The sequence below is a fragment of the Prosopis cineraria genome, unplaced genomic scaffold, assembly GCF_029017545.1.
Source record: "Prosopis cineraria cultivar Desert tree isolate PC_DT_omini unplaced genomic scaffold, ASM2901754v1 PC348, whole genome shotgun sequence".
Taxonomy (NCBI): domain Eukaryota; kingdom Viridiplantae; phylum Streptophyta; class Magnoliopsida; order Fabales; family Fabaceae; genus Prosopis; species Prosopis cineraria.
This window is the reverse complement of record NW_026555675.1, coordinates 3415-16369: the sequence shown is the minus strand read 5'-3', so window position 1 is coordinate 16369 and position 12955 is coordinate 3415. Positions and strand designations below refer to the sequence as shown.

The 12955-nt window shown below is 30.5% G+C and overlaps 2 protein-coding genes across 2 annotated transcripts; both read left to right on the top strand.

Moving 5' to 3' along the window:
- The first annotated feature begins 2295 nt into the window (after positions 1–2295).
- On the top strand, positions 2296–3087 carry LOC129296544 (uncharacterized). The gene has a single exon (XM_054935125.1). The coding sequence runs from the start codon at positions 2419–2421 to the stop codon at positions 2953–2955; it is 537 nt and encodes a 178-aa protein (XP_054791100.1). The 5' UTR covers positions 2296–2418; the 3' UTR covers positions 2956–3087.
- A 4675-nt stretch (positions 3088–7762) lies between these two features.
- Positions 7763–8419, top strand: LOC129296546 (uncharacterized). The gene is made up of 3 exons (XM_054935126.1): positions 7763–7771; positions 7914–8055; positions 8154–8419. The coding sequence occupies exons 2-3, from the start codon at positions 7926–7928 to the stop codon at positions 8417–8419; spliced, it is 396 nt and encodes a 131-aa protein (XP_054791101.1). The 5' UTR covers positions 7763–7771; positions 7914–7925.
- The last annotated feature ends 4536 nt before the right edge of the window (positions 8420–12955 follow it).

The window sequence follows — 12955 nt, the reverse complement described above, 5'->3', positions numbered from 1 at the left end:
GCTATCAAATCTGGTTGGATCGCTTGAAACCGGGCCTTCGACCAAAAACTGTTAAAAAATCACGAACCGAAGCGATTTTTTTATGAATCAGACGAGTCAAAATTTTACCCATTTTTTTTCACTTCTAGCCCTAAAAATCCCTTGCTTCGACTTCGGAGCTCAGACAAGAGCATCAAAGACGTGGAGTTCTGCTTTTGCTCTGCCGCACTCACGAAGTCATGATTCCACCCATCATCCGTCGTGCATTCAGCCATCATCCGTTGCGATTCCATCCATTGTCCTCCCTTGCGAGTTTTTTCTTCTTCTTGGGTCCAGAGAATCCACCCGAAAATCTTACAATTTTTGAGGTAGTTGTGCTTTTCCTTATGTCGGGTATTACAATGGAAATAGTCTTGTCCTCAATATCAAGTTCACGCCTTTCTTTCTCACGGGATGCTTGGTTAGGTTCAGATGTTGAACTTACAACTTTATATCTGAATAACTTGGCTTGCGGTGATTGGCGTTTTTTGTGAATCATGTAACTTGGCTTTGGTTCTACAGAACTGTTTCTGTAGAATTTTCTACTCCAGCATAATGTAATCCATGGAAAGCTAAATTAATGTGTATGTTAAATCAAATCTGGAAAAGCTATTAATTATATGTAATAGCCATTCCATCCTATGAGTTCTACTCTAGCCAGCCCTCGCAATAATGATTTCAAAGATTCTTCACAAAATGCATAATGCTGTGAGATAAAATAAGAAGCATCTGATTTTTTTTTAATTTTATTTTTGATGTTTGTTGTTTGTGAATTAAAGTCTCTAATAATTTAGCTTGTCATATGTTAACTATTTGACTTCTTGTTGTTCATCATTCAATGTTCTGTTGTTTTATGTAGTTTGTTAACTTATAATTAACTTAAAATATTTAGTTTTATTTTAAAGTTATGTAATAATTTTATATTTATTTCTTATACCTATATCATTAAATATATACATATATATAATATCTTTTTTAATTTAATTATTACATCATCTGTTTCATTGTTAACCCAATCGGTTGGACCATGTAAACCATGAACTGCTAATTTTTTCAGTTTGATGTCCAGTCTGATTCTGTAAACATTGGTTATAACTATAATAATTGCATGATATTTGACACACAAAATATGTGCTGATTGTCAGTAGGAATATAATATAAGATCGATAAATTAAAATACTATTTTCTTAAAAGAAAAAGAAAAACATATATTCTTTCATAATATTCTTCGGGATATAATTTCTTCACTCCTTCCTCCACCCAAAAAGTAAGTCTCACTTCAACACAAGGCTCGGTCTGCATTTAACTTCCGCGAGCTAGCAAGCTAGACCGGTTCGGTCAACTTGGTATGCATGCACAACTTTTAATGTAGCGCATGGTTATGAAATCACTCTAAACATGACCTATTCAGAGAATTTTTAATATGTAATAAATCACATCCACTTTTAAGATATTTGAATTTGATGAACTCTTTTTTTTCCCCCTTTGCATACAGTAATCTGACTATGGAGTTACAATTAGGAACCAGCCATTATACAAATTTGGATTAGAGTTCTCACTAGTGGCTTGGTCCTTAAAGATTTTCTCCCAAATTTTAACCCCCAACATTACAGATAAAGTATGTTTTAGGGCTCAATCTTGTGCCACTTAACCAACTGGCCCCTTTTGAATTAATGATTTTTTTATATTCCATAACAAAAACTAATCCAATTGATAATGATTTGATCTATAATTTATAAAATTATAGGATTAGATCCCATTATCAATAGGAGGATCTTGTTATAAGTATATGCAAACAGATATTTGCACCCTTCAACTTTTATAATAAAGACTCGATGGAATTTTTTTTTTAATATATGTATAATTTTAAACCAGGTCAGAACGGGGGAAAAAATGAACCATAATATTAATTGTTATAGGGAATGTGTGGGTCCGACTCAAAATTGATGGTGGGGCCTGGCCTTCTCCAAGCGTGTTTAGAAGAATTTTCAACTTTGCCAGTTTACGACGAAGCTTCAAGCATGAGGTCCAAACCAATCAGCTTGTGGTCCTAATCATTTCTGGTCCCATATTCCCAGTATCAATAGAAAATTCAACGTACGGTCCGATATTCAACTTTCAACACAACTTTTCGCATTCCACGTTGGAGTCAACCCATGTTGATCACACCAGCGTGTTGTTCGAGTCTAATGCACTCACTCTCCATTTGTGTGCGTTTGTGTACATATATAGACCTTCACATGCAGATACAGCAGTTCCAGATTCGAGTAAAAAAACATTCCATTCTTTTCCCTTCATCATCACCTCCGACAAAGCAAAGAGCAAGTTTACTACTGACAGATATTTCTCAAAAACCCTGATTTTTTTTCTCCTGGTATATTTTCCGATCAGATTATTATAATGGGCAATTACATCTCCTGCACTTTCATTTTCGTGCCTCCTTTGATGACGAAGAACACCGCAAAGGCTGCGAGAGTCATCTTCCCCACAGGTGAAGTGAAGCTGTTTAAAGAACCTGTGAGTGTAGCAGAGCTCATGCTTGAGTGTCCCAATCATTTCTTGGCCAATTCTCGTTCTCTGCAAATCGCGCATAGGTTTTCTCCTCTTGCTGCTGATGACGACTTGGAGCTTGGCAACGTCTACGTCTTCTTCCATATGAGAAGAGCCAACACCGTTGTCACCGCTGCTGACATGGCAGTGATCTTTGTAGCCGAGAGCCTGAGGGTTAAGCGGTTGACTGGCGGCGGTGCGGCGAGGGCCTGGGTCCACTGTGGCGGTGAAAATCAGTCGCAGCAAGAACTCGTGGTGGTGGAGAAGACTGTTCCAAGGTTGAGCTTGGACGGAGTTGACTTAGGGTTTCAGTATAGGATGAAGTGTTGTAGGTCAAGGAAGCCAATGTTGGAAACTATAAGGGAAGAACCATTTTGTTCTAGATGAACCAATTGTTTCGCTACAACAGATAGATTTGGTGTAATAATGATAAAGAATTGTAATGAAGTTAGCCAGCTTATAGGTTTGAATTTTTGTTTTCTTATTTGTCAAAAGAAAGAGTAAATTAAATTTAGGGGCTTTAGCATATATAGCCAATATTATGTAGCTAAATAAAACTAATAGCTCACCATTTTCTAAATTAAGAGAATGGTCGATCTACTAATTTCCCTTAGGACCAAAAGACGAAATAATCCTTAAAGACTACAATACCCTAATTGCCTTTCTCAAACCAAAAACTTGGAGACCTGGAGATGGCATTTCGCTTGTACAACACGAAGACCTAGAGGTAGTGCTATGCGTTTGGACTGTGGGCGAAGAAATTGATAGCATGCAACGAAATAGCTGCCGTCGGTGGACAAACGAAGTCAAAGATTTAGCAAGGACACCACACAAATGCTAGGTGAGGCAAACTGAAGCTCTGCATTCATATGGGAAAACACACAAATGCGAGGCAAGGTGAAGCGAGACAGACTTGCTGTTATAAATTCAGTGCCAAAAATCAAAAATGCTGCCAAGCTAAGGAACAATTACTGCTACAGCTTCAGGGCGAGGAAGTCCGGTAACACTGTGTTATTCAAGCCAAAGTTCAAGCGAGGATTTTGCAGATATTCTGTCAATGGCGCCAAAGAGGAAAAATCATCCTACTTCATCAGGTATTTTCGCAGAATCCTTGATGTGGGGTTGTATATCAGATGCTTAGACCTCTTGATTTCTCTGTTATTCAGAGCTGAAAAACACCCTACCCTATATCAAAGTAACGATTGTTCAAATCTTATTTTCCATCATAAGAAATTATGACATTGAGCATCCCCATATCTACAAGATGACATAGTGTTGGTAAGTTATTACTGATATTACTTATCAATGAGATACTATAGTATATTAATGATATACTAATGTTAATTAGAAATACGAAAATGCCATCAATGAGATACTATAGTATATCAATGATATACTAACGTTAATTAAAAACACGAAAACGCCATACTCCTTCACCCAAATCAGATCAAACTAGATTCAAAAAAAATTACAGACGTCTTAGCTGATCATAGAAAATCAAATACCCGAAATAAAAAATATGAACAGTGAGAAAATAATATGTTTTGTATTCGAAATTCAAGCAAATTGCATGATCAATGACAACAAAAAATAGATTAAGAATAGATAATTTATTGATTCAATGGATATATTACTTAAATATATGAAGATGATGGAAATTCGATTATGGATGATTCTCTTCAACCTCTGGAAAAATGAATACAAGACAATTTCTATTCGATAATGCAGTTTTCTGTTCAATATGATCACAATGTCTGGGAAAAATAGAGAAGATAAACAAAGAGAGGCAAGCATTATACAATAAGATATGTTCTGCGATCCCTGATGAAGATGGTGAAAATAACCGTCTGGATGAAGAAATAAAATCAAATAAAATCAGATAAAAATAACATTAGTTATTAAAAATAACCTAACGGATTTGAGGACAAAGGAGTAAAAACACATTGAATTTATTTTTGAATGGACCATATTTCAAAATATTCAAAAAATTCTTCCATAATTTATGAAAGTTGTATTTTTTGAAGCCATTGAGCAAATTTTCTCTTAAATTTATCTCAATTAAATTTTATTGAAAGCATATAAATTTTTTTATTTAAGTCTGTTTCTTCTATTTAGATTTACACATTGTCATCTAAAACTAAGAAAATATTACATAAAATTTCTCTAAATTTTATTAAATATAGGCAATTTTTTATTTTTAAATAATACACAAATATTCTTTAAAATTAAAAAATAGTCTTTGTGATTCAGGTAAGATTTATAAGATATTTTTCTAGTTGATTCTTTATTTTTTGAAAATTTAATTTGTGAGGGAGCTTTGAAAATAAATGATGAAAATTTGTGAAATTTCAGTAAAACTTTGGAAAAGAGAATATAATTTTGTAATGAATAAATAATAATCTTTCTGATACATATATATATATATATATATCGTATGTAATTTCTCAACATAATTTGGACAATGTCAACGTAATTTACTCAAAAAGTTAATGAAAGCATTGTGAGTTGACTGGTTGACTAGTGTGTTTATCTTTCTTTTTTTTTAAAAAAAAGTATTAATTATGACCTCCCTCGTCAAATTCATGATTGGAGAACACAACCATAACCACATCCCTTAAATAAACGTACATTTAGCCTCTTTTTTAAGATAAGCATTACTCCCTCCTACTTCGTTAAAAAATATAAAATATTTTTAATTAAATTTTATGTTTTAATAAAATAGTTACTTATTTTTAACTAATCTTATCTTTTTATATTTATCTTTATTTAATAAAGTGTTTTAGTCTAAAATAAAAATAAAATAATTTATTCAATAAGGCACTTTTGAAAAAAATAATGATTACATATTAAAAAATTAAAAATATCTTATATTTTTTAACGTCCAACTTCTTAAAAAGTATTTTATATTTTTTAATAGAGGAAGTATATTTTTACACTTTTTTTAAGATTGATGGTGAAATTGTATATTGAAAATAAAAAGCTTCTATCAGTACCTTGTTCGGGCTATTATTGAGAAAAAAAAATAAAAGTATTCTAAAGAGAAAGGTACAATACATAATTTAGATTTCATTAATTTAGAAAATGTAACAAATTCAAAAACATTTATAGATTTTTTCATTCAAAGAAAAATGTCAACCCGTTTCTATTTTATTCTTTAAAATTATTAAACCCACCCTATATTTTTCAAAAGTTCTGGGAGGTCACTGTTTTGAGCATGAAAGAACGGATTCGAATCTAATTACCTGCACAAATAATCTATTTATTCAATAAGTGTTGTATATAGCATGGTAACAACTATCAATTTCATTCGATGATTGTAAGCAATTCTAACATATAATACTCAAAAAGGCATTAATTTTAAAATTTTGAAGGGGACAACATACATGAACTCGTGAACTGTATTTTGATCTTGAGAGTTGTTTTGAAATTTTAGAAAAAAATATATTTTCATGATTTTCTAATGCTGACAAAATTCAATGTTTATAATTAAAATATTTATTAAATGAGTGAATTTAAGTTACTTTCTAGATTCAAATCCTGAAAAAAAAAAAGTAACATTATAAATGACGTGGACTGCCATTAAAGAGCTACGTGTTAACGTATTATACCTCAAAACCATTGTTTAATGGTAATTTCCAATTCTTTTTTCCTATGACACATAGTCCATCAAAAGGCATTGGCTTAATGATTAAGATCTACACATACACACTTGTATGTTTGCAGTTTGCACACATATATGCATTTACGAATGCGACGCGCGCATACTGACACATAGAATTTTCGTATTTTATTATATTTCAAAATAAGTCATATTTTTTATGATTTATAGTAAACACCTTTATATATAATATATTGATATTTTTTGTTATTCAAATCATGGTGTTTGGTGATTAATTAATTAAATTATCATGTAGTGTGTTTATTTATTAGTTTCTGTAACGTCTAATATATCAACCGAACAAAAATTGTCCATACTTTTCATTCATGTTATCCTTTTTCCACACAGTAATACTATCGCAAGGATTTCATATATACGATTTTTTTGGCCAAGATTTCATATATACGATGAAACTATAGTTTTCTGGAAATTCAATTCTTTAACTAAAATGTATTCTTATATGAAATTATAGGCTAAAATATTTTACTTAAGACAAATAAGTGCCAGACCACTTTAATTAACTGTTGTTATTAATTTGATGGAATTATATTTTAAAAATATCTTAAAATTCTTAAAATATACTCCCTCCATTCAAAAATATAGGCATGTTTTGAAGAGTTTGATGTTAAAAAATATAAGACATTTTTAATTTTTCAAAATATAATCAATACCTTTTTGTTAAAGTGCCCTTAATGAATAAACTAATTTATATTTATTTTAAGATGAAATAGCCTATCAAATAAGATAAATATAAAAAAAATATAATTAATTTGAGAATAAGAAAACTACTTTATTGAAAGATAAGATTTAATTAAATATGTTTTATATTTTTTAATGGATGGAGTAAATTTTTAATGTATGTATGTATGTATGTGTTCTCCCATCTATGTGTCTCTCACTCTTTCGATTTTGTGACTGAATCTCAATCCTTAAATAAAGTAAGCACTGATGCCATGTGTATTGAAGATTAAGAGTACACCTGGGTACCTTTTCTTATTAAATTCCTTAATCAAAGGCATAACAATCATAGGTTCATGTGGGCTCTTTTCATTTCTTTGTTTCATATTATATTTGTTAATCAAGTGATGTGACATCATTAGCTGAGATTTCACTCATAAATTAATACTTCTTTATTGCCACTTTTCCTATTTTTTATTCTAGTGGAAAAATCAAATCGAAATGCAATATCTGAAAAAAGATTTGTGTTTAATTATCTTTGGTTCTATACATTTATACCCCAAAAAAATTTTTGGATCTATGAAAATAAATAAACTACACTGTTAGTTTTAATGGAATATATAATTATCAGAGTTTATTATTCCTTATCACAAGCAATATATTCTTAAGTTTTATTTGAACTATTTTATATGCAGATTGTTGTAATAATACACATTTATATTTAGGTGACTTTTACTCCGATTCTCAAGTGAACAACATTAATGAAATGAATATATTAAGTGATGAATCATAAAAATCACAAACACAAAATATATATAGGTTATCTCTTGTTATTGAAGTTAGCTAGGCATCGTCAAAACTGATCTGGTACGTTTAAAAATTATAATTTAATTTCAAACTTTGCGATGTTCATGTTCTTCAAATTGATTTGATGTACTTATTAATATCTTTTACATAATTAACAACTTTTCATATTTCAAGGCAAGCGTGTGATTGTATAAATGTATAGACAGGAATCGTTATGAGCAAGAGTCCAGCCATACTGCTCATGGCTTGCTCTCTCTCACCATTCTGTAGCTTAAGCCAAGCTTTTTGCAGGCACAATCTTTTCCACTACCCCAAAATGAGAGCCCAGAAGCTCAGAGATAATGGTAAATATAACAACTGCTAATCTCCAACAAATCAGATCTCCATCAGTACTTGATTTATTTCTGTTTTCTGTCTATATAACTTTCTGATCTTTTTGCAGGTGAGTCTGGAAATATTGTTGATGCAAACATGAGGGTTTTGAGAGAGAGAATGAGGCACGTGAAGAAGAAAGAGATGGCGATGAGTACAAGAGGGTGGAATTATAAGCAAAGTTATGATGATCACCATAATATGCACAAGAGAGAAGCTGTGATATCAGAAATTGCAGAGACGATGGGTTTGGCTTGTGGTGCAATTGGACTTGTGTTTCTCAGTGGTTCTCTTTGCATCTTCCTTGTGTCTTTCCTAATTTCTCATCATGTGTAAAAATTAATAATTTGTAAGTTTAGTACCAAACCTTGTATGTTTGTTTGTTTGGATTTGAAGGAGAATCATCTTGATATTGTAAATTCTCAGAAGCCTGTGGAGTCTCATTGCTTATAAGGAGGGGGAAAAACAAAAGTAGAATCCTTTGGAGTTTGGGTTGATATATATCCAATGAATTCTCCGTTTGAAAGGAGGCATATTATCATATTTGATTTCTCTTACATGAAGAAAACTTATTCCATTTGATTAATTTTTTTTCATCCGAAAAAAAAGACCTTAAAATTTGCTGAGGGTTAAGAAAATAGATTTAAATTTTTTAAAGTTAAGATTACTGAATTTATGTGAAGTTTTTTTTAGTATTTTCTCTCATTTTATTATTTTAATAAAACATAAAAATATTCTCTCTTTCTTAAAAAAATAGAGGATTCTCAACTTCTTGGATTTAAATCCTTAAAAAACATTTCATATAAGGATAATCTAATTGATCTCTCTCTTTTTTTTTCATTCAATTTTTTTGGCTTTCTAAGGTATTTTCAGAGCTTACTGCTATACAATTAATCACTCCAAAAATTTGTGTCATTTAAGGAGTTATTCTTTTCAAAGTAATGCTTGCCATACACACCTTTACAAATCAAACTTTAAAATAATATTTAAGAAATCCAAACCACTATGATATGTGTTATACACTTAGTTTTTTCGTTCAAAATTTTAAATGACCAAAAGTATATATGGATGATATTTTGAACTTGGCTATGGCTACTTGCTTTGATTAAGTCAATGTTTGATTTAAATTTAAGTTCTAGAAGAACTCAAGCTTTATATTAGGGAGGGGGATGAGCTGGGCTATTTGATATGCATTTCTTTGCTTCAAACTTGTCTCCCGTCTCCATACAATATAAATGTAGATAATTACCATTACCAATATCAATGACATAGGAGGATTCAGTCCTAAGACTAAAGAGATTAGCTTTAAAACTTAAGCCCGTTTGGTTCAATCTCTCTCTCCTTTGGAAAAATGCAATGCAATGTAATGGGATGTAAAGCGATCTTAATATCAGTTTGAAATGGAGAGATGGTAATGGAGTGCAATGAAGATTCATAGGAAGGGATATGAATAAGTATTGCCATCATTTTAGTAATGATGTGTAATAGTCATTACCATGAGCCTATCTAAAAAGCTAAATACTTTCATAATGGTAATGCAATATTGATTACCATTGCACATGTCCAATGTCATTGAACCAAATACTATCATAATTCGTTGTGATGGTTCAATGTTTACAATATATATGGGCAAATATTTATAGATTGAATTCGAAGAGATTTCTTAATTTGAGTAAAAGAGATTTTCTAGAAGGTAAAAGTTATTTATTCTTAATGAATCTTTTGTTCTGATATATATATATATATATATCACATAAATCCTCTTTTTCGCTTTATTTCTCTCCAACTATACGAAAATATATAATCACTTTTAGGACTACAGAGGCTTTTGGGAAATCATTTTGTTTTATTTACTTTTTTAAAAAAAAATTGAGATCTTAGTGTGGAACTGCATAGCTTTAAAATCATTTGAAGATAGAAAAAATAAATTTAATTTCATTCTACACTCAAATCATCATCATAGGAAATGCATGCATGGGTACAGCTCATGGTCTCTAGTATTTTATAGACCATTTAAAAAATATATTTAGAAAAATAAAAAATACCAAAATTTCCATTTACCCAGTATTATGTGCAATATTTTAGTGTGCACTACACGAGATGATCACGTTATTACTTATTTATTTCTTTTTCTCCACAACTTTAATTTGGCTTTTCTACACAGTACAGACCATGTCTCTCTCTCTCTAGTTCGTATAATGGGAGTATGATATTAAGAAAAATTCTTGCGTGGATCAAGAGCACTCCATGCTCTATTCAATCAAATTGCACAATAAGTTAATTAAATAAAAAATCATATGTACTGTTATTTTTAATGACTTTTTTTTCGTAGTAGAATGCTTATTTAATTTATTGTCTTTATGTGATATAAATGAGTGGTAACATATAAAATTAAATGAATTTGACATGAAATGTTTTATTAAATACTATTCAAACTTGTTGCTCCTAGTCCATGCAATAATTTCTTACTTAGAATTTTTAATATTTAAATCTTGATGTACAAAGATCATAATTGTAGGAATTGATTTGTGGTAAAGTCATATTTTTCTCTCCGCTCACTATATGCCTAATCGTAGTTTATAACTGGAACAGGGTGACGACTAATTTGAAAGATATTAAAAACTATACCTATTTTTAGAGACTAATTATTAATTGAAGTTGTTATCAATTTTTAACATATTTATTGTAAGGTTTTCAAATACTCATTACTAGCTTTTGTGAAAATTATTACCAATAAATTACTTAAAATAAAACTGAAAACTCTTTTAAAATGCAAAGTATAACTTTTCTAAATTTCGATTAATTAATAATAAGTTTCAAAAATAACATTAATTAAAAATTAAAGTTTATATATGATTTATCCAAAGCCCTTTAACTTAAAATTTGTAAGAATAGAAAATTAATGTCAAGATCTTATGCAAAAATTGTCCAAACCCATGTCCTAGCCACCATATTGTATATACAGTGAAATAATGGAGAAAACCCAGTAAGTGGAAGAATGTTGATAACTCTCGCAAGTAAAAGTGACATGCACCTATACTCACAATAAGGTGGTAGAGTACAGGTGAGAACCAATCTCATTAGGCCAAAAAAACATTTAACTTTACATCATTTTCTATTATATTTAATTAATTTTGTTATTATCTGATCAATATTTTGTTGAATGATATGTTTTCATAATACAAAACGAAGAAATAGGGGTTTAATTGTTACTTATACAGATCAAGATTTATAATGATTAAGTGATAAAACCTCCAAAAGCATGAAGAAAAAGAGAAGACTTTGACTTTATAGGTTTAATAACCTTTTATTTATTCTCTTAGAATATATTGTGAAAACTATTGAAAGTAAAATCATTAAATGAATGGTAAGAATGCATCTATTAAATTGTCTTAAGCTCATAATATCATAGATATTCATTGTCAAACATTTAAAATGCGTCTATGCTAAAATGTCTTATCCATGCTTGTTCTATCATGAGCACATGTGTGAATCAACCTTCCTTGTGCACTATAAGATTTAATGCATCCAATTCAAGCTTGAGTTAGAACTAAAAATCACTTGAATTAGACTTTAGAAGCATTGCTCAACATTGTAGGTCAATCCACGTGTGTCCTAGACTGGTCTTACTTGTGCTTAAGCCATTTGTAAAGGCAAGTCTTGTCTACATCATGGTTGACTCTAGATTGAGATCATACTTGAATAAGTCATTAAACTTATACTTGCTTCTATTAACTAATTTTTGTTTGAGTTAGTATTTTATTCATGCTTGAATTATCCTTATACAAGCTTGAAATGTTCCTTAATCCGCGCGTGACACCCTAATGATCCGTACTTAAATGAGTTCTTACACCTAGTTTCTTTTAAGCCTGATCTAGAGAATCTTAAGCCTTAACAATATAATTCAAGATTAATTCAAAAGTGACTCAATCGTGATTTGAATCATAGTGAGCACATTCCAATCCATGCTTAATTCAGTTCTACCCACACGTGTATGATCTCACAGTAGAAGTTAGGAGTTTCTGAACTCTAAAACATACTTGAATCATAATCACACTTGAACTAAACTAAAGTGAACCAGATCATTAAGCCTTAAGTTAATCCACAAATGTTCCCTTACTCATCGATGCGTGAATGATATTCTAACAAGCATTTAATGCACTTCGTAGAATAAATGCTTTTTCTTGTAAACTTTACTTTTAGACATCTTCAACAGCCATTTCACTTATCCTGAGTATTTCTAACATCTCTTTTAATCTAAACTATAAATAAGACATCATTTAAGTGAGTGGGTAGTGATTGAACATGTATTGAATCCCATATCATTGAATTCTTACCTAATTGCATTCATTTCTATGTGAAACTTACTCTCATCAGTTTTATAGGCTTTACATGTATTAACTACTCTCTTGAGAGTTTTTTAAAGCATGCCCAAACTATTCTTATTATCTCTTTGAGAGAAAAATCTTTAGGAAAACACCTTCATCGTGAATTAAGGAAATTGTTCCCTTATCTTTATACAAAGAAAAGTTTTCTCGATGAAGGTGAAAAGAGTAAGAAAGAGACTTCCTTGTAGACAAGTGAGGTTGTTCTCTTGTGTAAGATACTCATCGGTATAGTGAGAAACTTGTAGTGATTTACAAGTAGTTAAATCAAATTTATGATTTGTACTATAGCAGCAAGCATCTATTGAAATTTGTGTTCTTAGAAAGGAAATTTCAAAAGTATTTGAGAACTGAACATAGGTAAGTGATTGGACTAAACTTGGATAAATTCTTTCTCCAGAATATGTATCCATACTCCTTATATTCAGCTCATTATTACATTCTTGCACACTCTCTTGGTTCTTTGTTTATAAACTATCATTTACTT

What these genes read in the sequence shown, in the direction of transcription:
- LOC129296544 (XM_054935125.1), top strand. Translation starts at nt 2,419, where the DNA reads ATGGGCAATTACATCTCCTGCACTTTCATTTTCGTGCCTCCTTTGATG.
- LOC129296546 (XM_054935126.1), top strand. Translation starts at nt 7,926, where the DNA reads ATGAGCAAGAGTCCAGCCATACTGCTCATGGCTTGCTCTCTCTCACCA. An exon ending in CCAGAAGCTCAGAGATAATG is followed by an intron (nt 8,056 to 8,153) that starts GTAAATATAACA and finishes ATCTTTTTGCAG; the next exon opens with GTGAGTCTGGAAATATTGTT.